The sequence below is a fragment of the Pseudonaja textilis genome, chromosome 3 (assembly GCF_049901715.1).
Source record: "Pseudonaja textilis isolate UNSWEBS1 chromosome 3, rPseTex1.2, whole genome shotgun sequence".
NCBI lineage: Eukaryota > Metazoa > Chordata > Lepidosauria > Squamata > Elapidae > Pseudonaja > Pseudonaja textilis.
This window is the reverse complement of record NC_141992.1, coordinates 149705857-149723765: the sequence shown is the minus strand read 5'-3', so window position 1 is coordinate 149723765 and position 17909 is coordinate 149705857. Positions and strand designations below refer to the sequence as shown.

The window sequence follows — 17909 nt, the reverse complement described above, 5'->3', positions numbered from 1 at the left end:
GATGCTTTTTCCAAAAGACAACTGGAGTACTTGAAAATACTGGTAGCTCATGAAGAATTATCTAGTGTGGAGGTTCCTAGAGTGGAGTGTAGATGTAAGTGAAATGCTGGTAAAACTTCCACTAGAAATATTTATAAGAGCATACTTAGTTCAGAAACAGTTTTAGTTCTTGTAATCTCAAAATGGATTTTTTATTTAAGTTTGTAACAGATAGAAAATCAGAATAGGAAAAAAAGAACTACTGATAAAGCATGAATAAAAACACAGTTTAGTCATGCTTTGTCCCCCTTCTTTTCCCCCTATTGCTCTTTTAATCTTACCAGCCTGGAATTGGCATATTTAATTTTTCCCCTCTCCATATTATAGAAATTTTAACCTGCCAACACCAACTCATGAAATCCTGATCTTAATCCTGAATCCTTAAAGTAGTCGAAACTAAATAGATGCTCTCATGTATGGCTGAACACTGTTATCAGAGTAGGTTAACACTGAGGTTACCTAGCCTAAAGAAACTTCTGCAAGAAAACAGCCAAGCTTCGATATTGTAAACCCAAGAGATGGCCAGATGGATTTAACAAGATCTAGGAAACAATTTTCACTTTATTTTATAAACAAGTGAACAATTCTGGTTGACACATAAACTGTAGCAGACAGACTAATCCAGTATTAGATTATCCAACAGGGCCACTTCCTAGAGATTTGCTTTAGAAAGGAAGGGTGGATTTTCTCTTCCTCCAACTTCACACTACTTCTGCGTGGTCATTGTTTGTAATAAATTCGTTTAATATATGAAAAAGAAGTAAATCAACATTCCAAGTAACATTGACTTACCATTTACTTGCTTACCATTAACTAATTTTAGTCAATTTAACATTAAGATAGTAAAAGTCACTTGCCATGTTTTTCGTTGAACTCAAAATCTTTTCTGCGCGCTGGATAAATGTCCTATAAGCCGATTTTGTCTGGCGGATCTGACCAATCACAGAACGGCGGGAGAGGAGCCTTAACTTTCTTAGTTCTTTTTTAGAAAGAACATTCTGATAAAAATAAGGTGAATATTTTCATCGAAAGAGATATTATCTTGCCCCCTGGAATAATTCAATTCCATCATAATTTAATCATTTTAGCAAAAAACCTTGGAAAGACTAGGTTTGGAAGAGCCGAACTCGCTTTTTTCGCTGTCAGTTGGCCTTACGCAGTTTCCTGAGGCGGGGAATTTGTATTTAAAAGGGTGGGTATTAATTTCTGCAATCATAAACAAATGAAACGAATTGCCTTTCACGACAAGAACGCCAGCCTAACCTGACAATCGGGCAAAATGCGAATTTTCAAGAACTGCATTGCCAGCAGCCAACGATGCCTTGCAAAAAATAAATGACCTGCAAAGCAGCACAAGCCCTGCTTTCCCCGAGGGTGAAAAAGCGAAAGACTGAATTCAAATTTTAAAGGGGGGAGGGGGAAAGGGAGTTTAAAATAACAAGATGCGAGGAACTTCCTGTGAATCACATCCTATTGCCCTAGAAACGCCCACCCGCGCCCATGATTCGCGAGCTACGTGAGGAACCAGCCTGAGCGCAATGTCCTAAAATTAGGTGTCAGCAAGAGCGCTGGGCGCGGAGAGGGGCGGTTTCTCCTCGAGACGGGCGGCAAGCATGGCCAGTCGGCTGAGAAAGGCGGGCTCTGTGTCAGTGGAGCCTCTCCCGCCTTCCTCTGTACCGGCGACCGAGGTGGCTGAAGAGGGCAGTCAGGGCTAGTGGTTTCGGCGGCGGCGCAGGAAGAGCGGCTGTGGGGAGGGGAAGGCTTCTGCAAGTGGGGAGGAGACGCTCCGCGGGGCTTGTGAAGTAAACATTCCCCCCTCCTTAGCCCGAGTGAGGGAAGCCCCCTCAAGCGCCGGAGAAAGTTCAAGGACTTGCTGCACTGACGCCCCCTCCCCGCTTTTCCTATTTCCGCGGAGACCCTCGCAAACGTGGGAGGAGGCGGGGGAATCCTGGGCGCGGAGAAGGAGCGGCGGTAATCATGAACCCCAGCAGGCAGCGAGGATTAGGCAAAGCGGCCGCCGGCGGAGACGACCCTTGGAAAGAGTGCCAGGAGGCGGCGGTGCAGCTCGCGCTCCAGGCGGGACAGGTGAGCGGGAGCTGCTTCGGCTGGGGGGCGGGGGGAGAGGGTGGCTGTCGCATAAGGGGCTTCGGGGTCAGGCCACACGTGGGGAGCAAGCATATCAAACTTTCTTTGCTCTCTTCTCCTCCTCCCCCTCCATCTCCATTTTGGGGCATCGGTAAACGAAGCAGGCTACCCCCCTCCCCCGTGCACTTGTAAGATTTACGTCGAGATTTCTTGCTCAGCTGCAGCTAGGTGCAGATCTTGGGAACCTACCAGCGCACAAGCCAGCCTTCACCAACATGGATCCCTTCAAATGCACTGAGCTCGTTTTTCAGAGAATTGTATTTGAAGGGGATCAGGTTGGAGAAAAGAAGTACATGGGTGCACTTTGTGGTAATTCAAATATGCTGATTTGGGTGCAAATTCATCCAGTTCATTGTGTTTCAGTTACTCCTAAATAAGTGCAGAAATCCACAATCTACATGTTCCTTTAGTTTAGGATAAGATGTAAAAGAATCTGGTGATTGTATATCATGAGAAAAGAAGCACTTTTGCTCTAATAAACTTGGGTGTCTTGGGTTTTTATCATGTTGGTGTCATCCTGGTTTGGTACAGATACTTATTTTCGTTGGATGATTGAAACTTAGGAAATGCAGCTACCCAGGTAAAGTAAATCACAGAAAGTAACCCAGCGTATTTAAATTCACCTTTACACAATATTATTTGAAGGGTTAACATGTTATCTCTATGGATCTATCTTTATGAAGTTTCAGGCTGTTCACTGACACACATTTAATTTAATAAATATTAACTAACTACTGTATTTACTGCAATGAATAACACTGGGTAGTCTTATCAATCCTTGAGTGTTAATATTAACACTCTTCTAGGAGATAGGATAGTGAATTTCTGTTTTTCTCATGACAATTCTGTAAAATAAGCTCTCAGTTTAGTATTATCCAGTGAGTTTCCCTGGTTGAAGATGAACCTGAACCTTGATATTTCAGGTTTTAGTTGCTTTTAAAACTGAGCTCTTCACATTGAATGTCAAGAGCTGTTAATTATGCCTTAAAAAGGAAAAATAAGGATCACTGAGAAATTCTGTGCCACAAATAAGTACCAGTAACAATCATTGGATAATAAATTCTCTACTGTATGTTTTTATAAGTGTTTTCTTCCTATATCAGATTTTTATACTGGTATGCTAAGAGGACATAGTATTTCTATTCTTCCAAGTAAGAATGAGCACAACATTTTTCATTTTAGTTTTTCTTCAGTTTAAACTCCAGTAAACATTAACCTCTTAGGAGAGGTAAAATTAACCAATCATTTTGTTAATTACATAGCGATAGCATCTACTGCAAAAGAGAGGGGGCCTATAAAGTGGAGTACTATTATTTATACCTTTGCATCCATACCCTTGCTCTGAATACAATCCATATTTAATCTTGCAAGTAGTTAGTTGTTTCGTTTCGTTTTGTTGGGTTGGGTTGGGTTGGGTTAGCCAACACCAACACAGTGTTGTTTTTATTTGTTAAGTGCACTCTTCCCTTTCTATTACTTTTATTCCTTTCAAACAAATTGTGTTCTTCTACTGCTCTGTTTCAGGAATACAGTCATCGTACCATGTCTCCATTATACTTAATAAACATATTTTACTGTACAGGTGATAAAGTCATCATACCAGTTCTCTGTTATATTTATTACAGTCATATATGCCTTTTTATGCTGAGAGCCCAAACTTGTCTTATTTTCCACACTCTTAGCATTAATGTATAGACAATAATGACCATGAAGTTTATTCCTCATTCTGTTTCCTTTTAATGATTTAAAAGCCCCATTTCAGCAACATTGCTTCTTCTTACAATGTACAAGCCTTTATGTGAGAGGCCCTTCAGGATTTTTGTTTCCATCTACCATCCTTTAGTGGAACACAATTTTACTAGTCCTAGTGAAATGTGACCCATCTTCTTCCAACAATCTCGCACCTAGATGATTCAGACAAGGCTCCTAGAAATAAAATGCCCCTGATTCACTGATTTACAATATTCTTTCCCCTTTTCATGAACTAAAAGGCTGGATATCACTGAGCCTGGGGATCTTGGATTCTTTCCAAGATTTTCAAAATCATCATGCAATATAGTTGTAGCTGTTTTTTTGCAGAATAGTTTGTACTCACATGTATTAGCAAGAAAAGATAATTATCAGTGGATTTGATAAATCATGTTTTGTCATGTCTTTGATCTTTGGGCCTGTTAGATGAAACACTTCATGAGCCAAAGAGTCTGGTCAGTATCATTTTTTTTTAGTTTCTCAAAGTGGTGAGTTGCCAACTACTGCAACTCCTTTTTTGTTACTTTATAGGGCAAAGTTTACATGCTATTAATAGTATGTGCTTAGAGTAGTTGCCTATGGCTTAGTTACTTAAGGTACATTGCTATCTTTTCTAGCAATAGTAGGGAGGAAAGGAAATGTGGTTTGCATATCTTGTATATTTCTGACAAGGTCTTTTACCTCTTGAAACACAATAACAATAAAAATGATTTTTAATTGTGATGATGACTGTCTATGAGCTGGATTTTACTTGTGGCCTTCCAAATAGCAGTTGGATAACCTGAATATTCTATTTCACACATGTTCCTGTATGCCCTATTGAGTTTATTAATGTGTTTCTAAAAAGAGGCCAGCTTTTTCAGCCCAGGAACTTTTTTGCTGATTAATGCCAAACTTATACAGGATAAAATCATATGTCTCCACAATTTGGTTATGGATGAGCATACAAACCTGATATGCTCACCTGGCATATGCTCACAGTATTGGGATCTGCATTGTGATATTGGCCTCTTGGAAATCTGCTCTGACATATCCAGGTCCTGCATTAGCAAGTGATCAATAGTAGGTGATTTTGGGTAGAAATGATTGTCTGGAATTAATAGTGACCAGAGGGTCTGGTCTGGAAGTGACAAGTTGTGCATGCCTATTTGTGATTTTGGACAACAGGGCAAATTAGAAACTTTTCTTGTGTACTATATACCTTGCTGCACAGCAGAGTGTTTTTGTGATCTCTTGGAGCTTATTGGAGAGCAAGAGGTAGAAAGCTCGTCCCTTTTCGTTTGGAAAACTTCTGCCTCCGAGGGAAGATTCCATGAGACTTTATGAAAACTCCAGGCAGTTTTGGTGCCATACTAGATACAGTGTTCATCTACAAGCAGTTGACATATCATCTGATAATGGAAGATAAAGATTAAATCTTTGCTGTAGTTAGCTTGATCCCTGTTTGTTATAAATCTCTTCATTGCCAAGATGCTCTGCAGGATGGTAGGACCTACAGTGTGTGGCAGTCTGGTCCAGAGCCTAATGAATCTAAATGGATTCCTCATTAAGTTGGTAGGTGGTTCTTTTGAGTGCCTGAGCAATTTTTGGAATATTGAAGTAACCAGAACACTTAATGAAATAACCTCCAACCAGTTGCTAATTCCATATTTTATGTATGAATCCTGCCCATCCTGGATTTTTCCTGTGTGCTAGTTCTGAGGGATGAGGTGGCAGAAAGACACACCTAGAATAGTACTGGACAAAAACCAAGAGCAGATTAGACTAGATACAAGTAATTGTTTACATTTGGGATTACACTGTATGAGTAAGTATGGCAAAATAATGCTTCTTATTGCAATTACAGATTGTGCCTCTGCAGCCCTTGTGTGGCTGCTTGCATTCTTTTGAGAGGCACAAAGCAGAATGTTCTCTTCAAAAGCCATGTGAGATTCTAGGGGGGGTTTCATACATAAAATTGCTTAAATTTCCTGCGACCTGGACTTTGCACAGGATGGTCATGATTGGATTAGCTCTTTGAGGATAACTGAGATTCACTTCAGCTTCTAATTCTGAACAGGATGATCTGTGGAAAATGCTCTACCACATGGTTGTGCAATATTTTGACTTACCTGGGCCACATTGAGTTAAGAGGAATTGTCTTGGGCCACATATAAAATATATAATATATTGTATATAAATAGCAAACTTAGAAGTGATCTAGGCTTTTGTTTCCTTATCCTTCTGTGAATTTAACAACTACATGAGTCTTCTGGAAAAAGTAATCCATTGGTACAGGATGCAGGATCACCAGAGGGCTATTTATATCAAATTATACACATAACATTGGTTGGGCTGAGGATGCAGGTCCTGACTCCTTGTTTGGAGGCTGTTAGAATTTGGACAGGGGGAAAAAACAAACCAAGAATGAATCACTGTAAGACGAATATGCTAGTTGTCCAGAAACAATTAATGATTAGTATACCCCAGTAATGACTCGAGATGGGGAGGCACTATCTAAAGGAGCAGTTCAGTGACTTGGGGCCTCCTACACTCACAGTTATAGCTGTATAAGCAAGAAGAGGAGGAGGGTTACTTAGATTTGGCTGGTACATCAATTATGGACTTACCTGGAGTATGATGCCCTGGCAATGATCATTTATGCCTTCTTCACTTCTTAGGTAGAGCATTACAATGGGTTTTCAAGTGGTTGTCTTAGAAAGCTACCCCAACTGTAGTTGATACAGAATGCAAATGCCTGTCTCCAAGTGGATGAGAGCTTCTAGTAATCTTCTAGTAGTTTTCTAAATACAATTCGAGGTGCTGTTTTTAATTTGTAAATGCTTGTATTGCATGGTTTCAAGACCAGCCACAGGACCACCTATTTAAGGTAGAACCGACTTTATTCATCTTGATGGGGAATATTGAGAATTTCCCCTTCACGTGTGAGTTTAAAGGAGGGGATAGGCAAGAGTATGATGCTTCTTTGAGTGTGTTCCAGTGTTAGCTCAGGAGTTCCCAACCATAACTTCCCTGACCGCCTTTAAGACTATCGTATTTCACAGTTCTCTAAATCTCAAATTGGGACTGGGTGAATTTTGAAACCATATTTTTGCTTTTATGTGGCTTTGTAAACAGCCATGAATCCAGAATGTCATAACTAAATATGCCTTGTTTGAAATCCATGGGAATGTGTCAAGTAAATATATGTAACTTCACAGGATTTCTTTTAAATAAGGATTTTAAATAAAGATTACAGCCCAAGCACTTATTTTACATTCCTGTGAAATAACAGATGCTTTCAGTCATGCTTAGCTTCTCCTTGCACTTTTAAAGACATTCCTTTTTCCTTGAGTTTACTTTAAAAATATTTCTACTTACATGCCTTTAGAACAGAATTTATAATGGAAGTCAGTTCTGGATATTCTACTGTGGTCATTTTTGCCTGAATTAATGCTATACTCCAAAAGAAAGTGCAAAGGATTAAAAGATAACATTTGGCAGTATAAAGAGAATCAAAAAATGAAGAAATTATAGGGCTTGTATTTTTGTATCATGTATGTTTTATTTGGCCCATTTTTCTAGGCCTCTATAAAATTGTCTATATAAAAGCTTTAGCAGAAACCAAAATTATTCTTAAAGTAGCAATGTCCACGGTACAGATTGTATAAAATTACAGAATGTCACTTATACACTCATTAAGGACCAAGTTCTGGACTCAGTTCAATCTTAATTTAATCCATTTAACTTATTTTAACTCAATTTAAATAAGTCAAAAGCAGTCCATTTTATATAATTGTGATAGTATGCAAAATATTTACTTCTGATTTTGTTAAAAATAATGTGCAATTGAAACACTAATATAGCAGTTACTGAATTCACAATATGTACATTTATACAGTGACAAAGTGTTAACATCCTAATTGTGAGGCAAAAATGTGGCATCTAAATAGCAGCCATTAATGAAGAACATTTAACAGAAAAATAAGGTAATTATGTTAATCAACACCAGAATCTTCTTGAATAAAATACTGTACTTTACACATGGTATCATTTTAGAAGTTACTGTGGGCATTTTATCACTTATTTCTATTGAGAACTTAATGCAGTTTTTAAGAAATAATGGGAAAAATCTGTAAAACAGTATGTAATATTTTCTTTCTAGATTATTAGAAAAGCTCTTACTGAGGAAAAGCAAGTCTCTACCAAAACATCTGCAGTAGATCTTGTAACTGAAACTGATCACTTGGTGGAAAATTTAATCGTTTCTGCATTGAAAGAAAAGTTTCCCTCTCACAGGTAGGTCTGGCCATGGCATTATCATACTGCTGATGTTTTAAATGAATGAAAATCATAATAATTACATGAACAGATGTGGTTCATAAGTAATATATTTGAATGAAACAAGCATATTTCACATGCAGAAACATTTTCTGGAGAGTATAAATTGGCAATAGCCACCTATCAAATATAGCTCTGGATGTGTTATGTTGCCACATAAATGTTCTGGTACTTAAATACCCTGAGCCCCAGTAGAATTGGATTTCCTGTGCTCTCTGAACCGGGATCATAACTTGTGGTTAAGGTGGTTTGTACAAATGGTTTGTTTTGTTTTGTTTTAGTACTTTTAAGCTGCTTTAGTTATATGAGCAAGTTTGCTAATTTTAGCCAGGATTCTAATCCATGTGATTAATTTTGCTTCAAATTTTCAAACATAAATTAAGAAGCAAGAATGAAATGCTTGATAAATGTGGCTCTTTCAACAGCTGTATCTCTACTTCTCTTAGCTCTGCTTTCATCTGAGCATGCTGGTTGGAGAATTCTGGGAGTGGAAGTCCATACATCTTAAAGTTGCAAAATTTGAAAAATATTGCCATAGATCAGGAGTGTCAAACTCGCAGCCTGCAGGCCGGATGCATCACATGATGGCCACATCCACACCTGGTTTAGTAAAGGGAGAAAAAGTCACGATATATCACATGACAATGCTGTGATGACGTGAGTTTGATACCCCTGCTATAGATGAAACAATTCTCCAGGATATGGTAGAAGATTTGCAAAGCTACATGTAGAAATGATTTTCAAGCTACCATACTTGCCAGCAATGGACTTTTTCTGCTACAAACATCTCTTGAGTGTACCAGTATGCTAGGAAATTCGTAGAGACCAAATTCATTGTCCATGCATCGGATGAAAGCAAAGCCAGGAGTAGTGGAGATAAAACATTGGAAGAGTTACATTTTCCAACAGTTTCATTTTGCTTTTTTAGGTTTGAAAATTTAAAGGAGAGTTATTAACAGGTTTAGAATTCCACACACGTTAAAGTTGTGAAGTTTGAAACACACTGATGTATATTTATAGTAACTAACTTTATAAATATGTGCTCAATAAATACACAGAACATCATTTTAAAGTCACTTGGTACGAATTCTCCACTCCATGAGCTTGATAGGAAAGTGGGGGGGACTTGCTGTATTTCTTTGGTCTTAGTCCTTGCATGATGCTTAAATTATAAATATAATAGATGTATATGGTTAACCTTACAACACTATTTGAGAACATTTAGAGGAAATAATGCAAGAAAACTATTTTCCAAAGCGCAACAAATTTAATAATGCTTTTCATACACTTCCAGAATATAATAAAAGTATATCTCTTTATAAGAATATTCACTGATTTTAGTCTGAACTAGGGGTGCAGAGACATTTTCAGACTATTCTAAAATGGATGTATGCCAATCTCAGTTGTGGCGTTCTTGTTTTATTTTTTTGTCTTTTTTGTTGTAAATCCAGATTTAAGGTTTCCTTTAAGGTTCCAGTTCTAGATGATTACAGTCTAGACTTTTTTAGCAATTATTCAGGTTTTGTTTTTGTTTTTTTAATTATTGTTTACAACGGGTGGGCTGGGACTACAATCTTATAAATTTCTGAAGAGCTGCAGGAAACTGCTTTCTATTCCTAACCTGAAAGCCTCCTCTCCCTCCAGCATATTCTTTGAGAGGAAATAAGAGCTGATTTTGCTTTAATTTGTAAAAATAAATGAACTGTACATGGTTCAAAGAAAAAGCCTGTGATTCATAGACCCTGGAAATGTTCTTCCACCTGTCAACCAAAGGAAGAATGTTGCAGAGTAAGATGAAGAAGAAATCACTGCATTTTTGTGTAAAATATGTAGATTTGTCATTCATTAAGATCTTTGCATGTGTATAAGAACTTTTAGTCTCTAAAGCCTTCTTGAGATCATTTGGTTACAATGTTTTAAATTTCTTTCATTTAAATATATATGTAACAGAGAAAGTTTTAATGCCAATTCCTAGTATGCTGTTCAGGTTGGAACCTATTTTATTTAACAGTACATCGGCAACTGCTTCAAATGCACCTTTAATTCAAAGTTTTTTTTAATTTGAGTCTTGTCTATATCAATGTTAGGTTTATTGCAGAAGAAGCTACTGCTGCTGGTTCAAAGTGCATACTCAATGACAGTCCAACCTGGATTATTGATCCTGTTGATGGCACCTGCAATTTCGTACATAGGTAAAGATAAGGTGAAAACCTTGCATCAAACAACGCAAGCCAGATTGTCAAGCATCTTTAAATGCCTGAAGTATCAGTGGAATTTCTGTGTGTGTTGAATCCCTTCTAGCTTCACAAAGTGTGATAAAATGTAGAAAGAGATTGAGTCCCAGGAGGAAAGGGCTATATTCCGGAGAAGCAAGAGGCAACTACTGTATACATGGGGGAAAGAGGCTGAAGACAGCCACTCCATAATAGCTATAGAGTGTATTGTGCACGCAAACAGTAAAATGCTCAGTCGGGCAAGATTTTGTCTGCAGATGGGAAACAATAAAGAACTCACTTTAGAAAAGAATCACTATGTATTATTCTTGGGCCTGACATGGAGCTTATAACTCATCTTACGCATATTTTGCACCAAGCAAATTTCTGCACAGAATTGCATCAAATTTACTTGTAAAGTCTATGCATATTAAAAAATATTGTAATAGGGTTTAATATTTATACTACTTTAATACTTAATACTTTAATATTTAATACCTTAATATATATACTACTGAACAACAAAAATCATATTTGAACTCTAACATTTATTTCAGAAAAGCAGCTGCTGCTCTCTCTCAGTCTATTCCTGGTGCAAAAATGTCCTGTGAAGGCAGCAGGGAATACGAACAGCAGCTAATTGGTTGCATAGATTCCTAAGATTTAAAGAATGGAGAATCAGATAATTCATCATTGGAAAAGTCACAAAACTGTCTTTAGGATCAGGATGCAAATCAGTTTTCCGACAATTAAAATTATATAAAAAATTAGAATTTAATATCTAAATACAAAAAAGTAAGATTTCTTACCTGAGAACCAATGAACAAATACTATCACAGTGTTGATATGGTAAAAGTCATTGTTCAGAAAATTTATTAACAAATATAATGTATTTATTTACACAGGTTTCCAACTGTAGCTGTTAGCATTGGATTTGCTGTCAAGCAAGAGGTATAAAATAATGTTCTGTAAGTTGGATAGGCTTTAGTGGCAGCTGTGGGGGAAACCAGATTTAGTAAATACACCTGAATAATTCTTATGCAACACTTTTCCAATTTATCTTGTGATAATTGTGGAAATATATATTTTAATGCATAAACCTACTTATCATATTCAAACCATTTTGATGCTTTTACATAAAAATTATAAATGATTTTTCTCTTAACTAAAACTGTTTTGGATATCTGTTCTAGCCATGCAGAACACTGTGTTGCAAAAAAACAGTTACAGAAGTACCCCTTAACCTAAACCTTTTTCCTTACATTAAATTGCAATCAGTGGGCTCTACTTACAAAGTATATGCATTTAGGAATGGGCATAGTATTTAAGCAAATGACCAATCATTCGATCAAATTGGTTGATTGCTATCATAGACCAGCAGTGCTGTCTATCCATCAAATCACAGGATTAATAGTTCTCTTGTGTTCTCTGTCTTCTCATGTTATTGTAGAACAGGGGTGTAAACTCAATTTCATTGAGGGCTGCATCAGGGTTGTGTTTGACCTTGGGGGAGGCGTGGCCAGGGGGCATGGTCAGCTCCACATTACACATGTTGGGGGTGCCTGTGATAGCCTGAGCACTCTGTCAGAAAAATCGCACTCCCAAGCTTCATTTTCACCTGCGGCAGCCTCCTGCAACCCTCTGCCAGCAAAAATGGAGCTCAGGAGGGTAGCCCTCCTGAGCTCCATTTTCACTGACAGAGGCACTGCGGCCCTGTCTTTGGCTGTTTCCAGGGTGGTCCCACGAGCCAGATCTAAGCATCCCATGGGGCCGGTTTGGCCCCTAAGCCTTGAGTTTGACACCCACACTGTAGAGCAGTGGTTGCCAACCAGTGGAACGGGACCACTGGTGGTCCGTGAGAAAATTTTGGTGGTCCACAGAGAAATGTCACCCCCCAAAGCACCCCCCCCCCAAAGCAATTAATCCAGGCTGCATGGGGATACAAGGCTGCTCCACCCACATGGCCCACGGGAACACAAGTCTTGCATCTCTTGCATTGCAAACAACATGAAGTAGTGAGGTGAGGGGGGAAGGGCAGAGGGGGGGAAACTTGCCCCACTCACCCCACATGTCTCACCTGGCCACCAGGCTGCTTCTTTCTGCTTCTTCTTTTGGCTGCACGCAAGGAAAGCAGCAAAAGTCTTTCTTTCTCTCCCCCAAACTCCACCAGAAATGAGTCTTTGGGACCCTGCAAGGCATCCTGCTCCAAGAGGCTGCGTCATTCTGGCCAAGTTTGGGGGAGAGAAAGAAAGACTGCTTGCTGCTTCTGCTGCTTTCCTTGCATGAAGCCAAAACTCTCTCTCTCTCCCCCTGAGAACGGAGCTGGAAACGGTATCCTGCGATCCCAAATAAAGAATAATCAATCTATAGGAAAACGGGGAGGGGAATTTTCCTGCAGACTTTTTGGGGGGATTTTCCCAGGGTCTCTGGTCCGTGGGATTTAAAATTATGAGTTTGGTGGTCCCTGAAGTCCAAAAGGTTGGTGACCCCTGCTACAGAGTATTTGTCTGGATTTCTATAAACAATGTTGGTAGGCTGTATATGGTTTTTATACCCTTCCTTTAGAACAGGTGATCTATTGAACTGGGTTTCCCTACAAAAAAATAACAAGAGCTCTTTCTCCTTACTTCAATTTAACAACTTTGCTTGGCTGACATCCACTTTAACTGCTAGACAATGATGAAAGCCATAAAAATGTTGCGGTAGCAAAAATGTTGGATCATGCAAACTTTGGAAGCATAATTACCTTTCATGTTATTTCTGTAAACTGATAATTGCTTGGGGTAAATTACATATGATCCATCCTGATAGAACATGATAGGCACATCTGATAAGTGATTATACTTGCAGTGAGTATTCTGCAGAAGACGCTTTTTGTATTTTTCATTTAGTAACTGTGGTGTAAAAATTAGCCATTATATAAGGGGATGGTATATTTAATTTCCTGTAGCTTTTATCATAAGGAATATTTGGGGTAATCAAAATAGTGTAAACTGCAATCTTATGCAGTTAAAAGAGATTTGTTTATAATGATATAATGCAAATTGCATTCATGTTCCTTTTCTTTTCTTAAAACCTAAAGCTTGAATTTGGTGTAATTTATCACTGCATTGAAGAACGATTATACACTGGTAGAAGAGGTCAAGGGTCATATTGTAATGGCAAAAGGCTTCAGGTGTCAAAAGTGACAGGTTGGTTTAGATTTTGTAAACACTATAAAATTTATGTATATAGATGTATAATATTATAGAGTTGTCACTAATTTTAGATAAAATGAATGTATCTTCTAGGTAGTTTTTCTTGATTTAGGTTAATAATATTTTTGAAAAGGACTGCCTACAGTTGGATTGAACTGGTTGAAACCCTCCTATCAGATGCTAAGGTTGCCGCAAGGACATTATGAAAAGCAGGCTGTATTGTTCTAGAGATAATACTATAAAATCACCTTTTAGCAGTTTGCCCTGACAGTTCAAAGAGTTCAGACAATTTCTTTAATATAATCTCAATTGTCTTATTAATGTAGAACTTTAAGAGCATAATTAACTAATTCATGGTGGTCTTGTAAGGATGAATTAGAAGACATCCTTGTTCTCCCAGGCATTTATGCATTAATTTGTTCTACATTTTGCATTTTACTGGAGTACACAATTTGTAAATACAGATAGTCCTCGACTTACAACCGTTTATTTAGTGACTGTTCAAAGTTACAACAGCACTGAAAAGAATGACATAAGACCATTTTTCACATAGTCGTTGCAGTATCACATGATCAAAATTCGGGTGTTTGGCAAGTGTTTCATATTTATGATGGTTGCAGTGTCCCAGGGTCATGTGATACCCTTTTGCCACCTTCTGACAAGCAAAGTCAATTGGGAATCCAGGTTTATTTAACAACCATGTTACTAGCTTAACAAATCAATGATTCACATAATGACTGTGGCAAGAAAAGCCACAAACTCACTTAAATGTTTCACTTAGCAACATAAATTTTGGGCTCAATTGTGGTCGTAACTCGAGGACTACCTGTACATTCACACAAACTGGTTTTGTTTTGTTTGAATTGCTTAAATCACTTTGTAATCTGTCTAGAAGCCTCCTGTTATTGAGTGCAATAATATCTAATATTGTAAATTGTATGTGCATGCTAGTAAGAAATATTTCAAAACTTTCAATACGGTGATTCACCCTAAAAAAATTTGCATCTATTTCAAGAATAGCACTGGATGTTGTACAAAAGTTTACTAAGCTGTTGTGTTGTTTCAAAAATACATATCATTTGCATCTGAGATTCCCACTCTTTTATCATCTTTATTGCAAGATCTAAAATTTAAATCACATGGCCTTTGAATCTCAGAACTTCAAGTCCAAGTAAAAACCAAGGGTTAGACTTGAGTGGTCACGTACTGGTAACTTTTGGGTTTAGTGTGGATTTTTTGTAATATATAAAGTGATAAAAGATTTATTTTTCAATCAGTTCTAGAATGGCAATGAAAGGATAGATAGTCCTTGTTTAGCAATCATAACTGGGATTAGCACTGGTTGATAAATCAAACAGTCACTAAGTGAAATTGCAACTGCTTACTATTTTCTTCAGTTTTCCTTTGCTTTACAGATCTGCAAATGTCATAAATGTGGGGATTGGTCATAAAGTTACTTTTTCAATACATTTGTAATTGTTAACAGTTATTAAATGAGGCAGTCACTAACCAAGTACTTGTAATGTTGAGCATTACATATTTTTTTTTAGTTTTCTTTAGCAGAATTTATTTGGATTTTTGGATAGGAGACCACTATGAAATCCTATGCTATAGATTAGATTATGAAGTTTAAAAAAAACACCTCATAATAAAACAAAACAATGGAAAGCTATTTCCAAATTGCAACCAAAAAAACAATGTAGGCATGTCCATTTAATCAGCAGGCATGTGAACTTTGCCTCTAAAAAGTCTACTTGAAAATGATTTGTGCTTCCAAAGATGTAGAACTTTATAAAAGAAATTAGAGTAAGCTGTTCATTAATACACATCTATCATTTTTTGCAGATATCACAAAAGCCTTGATTTTAACTGAGATTGGCCCAAAGCGAGACCCTGACACTCTGAAAGTCTTTCTTAGTAACATGGAACGACTGCTAAATGCACAGGCACATGGGTAATTATGTTTCCTGTAAAATTAATAAACTTAATAACAAGAAAATTGTTGATAATCCAGTCAACCAAATCAACAGTTTCATCCCTATTGAAATACATATATGGACTGTCCCATCAATAGTGTCTTTCGTATGTCAAGAGAATTTTATTCTAATGCAGTAGCGCCATCACAGTCTTCTTTTTTGCACTGAATTCTTGAATGCCATATGAGCCTCGGTGGTGCAGTGTTTAGAATGCAGTACTGCAGGCTACTTCTTCTGATTGTCGTCTGCCTGCAATTTGGCAGTTCAGATCCCACCAGGCTCAAGGTTGACTCAGCTTTCCATCCTTCTGAGGTCGGTAAAATGAGAACCCAGATTGTTGGGGGCAATATGCTGACTCTGTAAAATGCTTAGAGAGGACTGTAAAAGTACTGTAAAGTGGTATATAAGTCTAAGTGCTATCGGTATTGCTATCACAAAAATAAGCTATGTTAGTCTAAAAAATGCTTTCCTCTTCATCTTCATTGCATTTGGCTCTTTAAGGAAAGTGTTTTCTGTGTAGAATATCATGTTCATACTGGGCATCAAGGATAAAATCTGTAAAACAAGTAAAAATGTTGAGTCCAATATTTGGAAATGTATGTCACTGCACAATCACTTGCTTATGAACAAAGCTAAGGTTTAATGTTATTTGCAATTTTTTCAACATTGCAGGGTTCGTGTTATTGGAAGTGCTACTTTGGCACTCTGTCATTTAGCATCTGGGGCTGCAGATGCATATTACCAGTTTGGCTTGCATTGTTGGGATTTGGCAGCAGCTACTGTTATTATCAGGGAGGCAGGTGGAGTTGTGATAGATACATCAGGTAAGCAAATATATTTAAAGAAAGATAAAGTATAAATTGCACATGATACCGCTCCTTCAAATTCAATTTTTTTTTTTTTTTTTTGCCACAATCTCATTCTAGACTTTCTTGGAATTCCAATCTTTAGGAAAGAAAGTTCAGAAAAGTGTGAGGCCATATGGCAAGTAGTTGCCTTAAAAATGGGGAGGGAAGGAAGCTAACTTAGGTATGAAAGCCATTCTGTATTTCCAAGGGTTTAATGTACAATTTTAAAAGTTTGCAAATTCTGTGCTTATTGTACAGTTGAAGCCCCTAGGCCTTATTGTATTATTATGATGGGAAAATCATAATAAGGTAGAGAACTAGTATGAATAGAGCACGGGTTGGCTCAAAGCAAAACTTCCCATGTGTATTCCACAAGTGTTTTCGGTGATATCAAGATGACTTTAGGAAATAGAATGTCTGCCTTACCTTTGAGCCAATCTCTGTTCTATTCATACTAGTTCTCCACCTTCTTTTGGAAGGAGAAAAAAAAAAGACCAGTCAACATTCAAAAGAAAAATTTGGTATTTCCAAGCACTTGGGATCAATTAAATGGAACAGTTGACAAGAAACTTTACATATCAGAATAAAATTTAGTAATGTTCTTCCTATATATATGTCCCAGTTAAACGCACATAATGGACTACACAAGAAATAATTTGTGTCTTCATCACAAAAGAACATACTTTTCAATAAAATTTTCTCCTAGGTGGACCTCTAGATCTGATGTCATGTCGAGTAATAGCAGCAGGTACCCAGGAGATGGCTTCATTCATCGCTCAGGAAATACAGACTATTCACTATGGACGTGATGATGAGAATTGACCAGACATCAACTTAAAAGAATCTGAAATCTGGCCTTTTGGAAAAAATGTACTTCTTTTAAGATGGCTTTTAGAAACTGTTACTTCTTTGTTGTACAGTTTGTAAATCAAACATAAGTTGCATTTTAGGAAGGTGAAAGAGGTGTATTTGGGCATCTGCGTGTGGGTGTGCATATGTGTGTGTGTGTTTGGGACCTTTCCCTCTTTTTAATGAGAATATTTTTCAGTTATGTTTTTTTAATGTTAAAAGCTCTTTGAGGCTATAATAAAAGTGGAGATGTTTTTGGTTTTTACATAGAATGAGAAATAAACTTTGTTTCAGATCTCAGGTATTTTTTGTTGTTGTTCCACAGCAAGGAACAAGTACTGCCTCAAGTGCCCTCATCCAAAAATACTTCAGTAAAATTACTATTTTTTTCTAAATTTAAAGCAGACCTACTGAGCAGCTCTTGAGTTAGATACATTTATTTATATGGTGTACACAAGCATGATAAGGATACATATTCTTAGAAATCTATATTATCCTTGGATAAATAAACAGATACTAAAAGAGCTGACTAAGGAATGAAAAAAAAATCTTTTTGAAACATTCAAATCTTCT

The 17909-nt window shown here is 37.4% G+C and overlaps 1 protein-coding gene across 1 annotated transcript; it reads left to right on the top strand.

The window, feature by feature from the left end:
* Positions 1-1548: 1548 nt before the first annotated feature.
* On the top strand, positions 1549-17635 carry IMPA2 (inositol monophosphatase 2). Its single transcript, XM_026699413.2, has 8 exons — positions 1549-2124; positions 8078-8211; positions 10341-10445; positions 11372-11417; positions 13549-13657; positions 15509-15617; positions 16312-16463; positions 17194-17635. The coding sequence occupies exons 1-8, from the start codon at positions 2017-2019 to the stop codon at positions 17307-17309; spliced, it is 879 nt and encodes a 292-aa protein (XP_026555198.1). The 5' UTR covers positions 1549-2016; the 3' UTR covers positions 17310-17635.
* Positions 17636-17909: the final 274 nt, after the last annotated feature.

Bases quoted from the DNA above. Each gene is read 5' to 3' on its own strand.
- IMPA2 (XM_026699413.2), top strand. From the start codon at position 2,017: ATGAACCCCAGCAGGCAGCGAGGATTAGGCAAAGCGGCCGCCGGCGGA. The intron at 2,125-8,077 runs GTGAGCGGGAGC...TTTTCTTTCTAG, and splicing joins TCGCGCTCCAGGCGGGACAG to ATTATTAGAAAAGCTCTTAC. The intron at 10,446-11,371 runs GTAAAGATAAGG...TTATTTACACAG, and splicing joins ACCTGCAATTTCGTACATAG to GTTTCCAACTGTAGCTGTTA.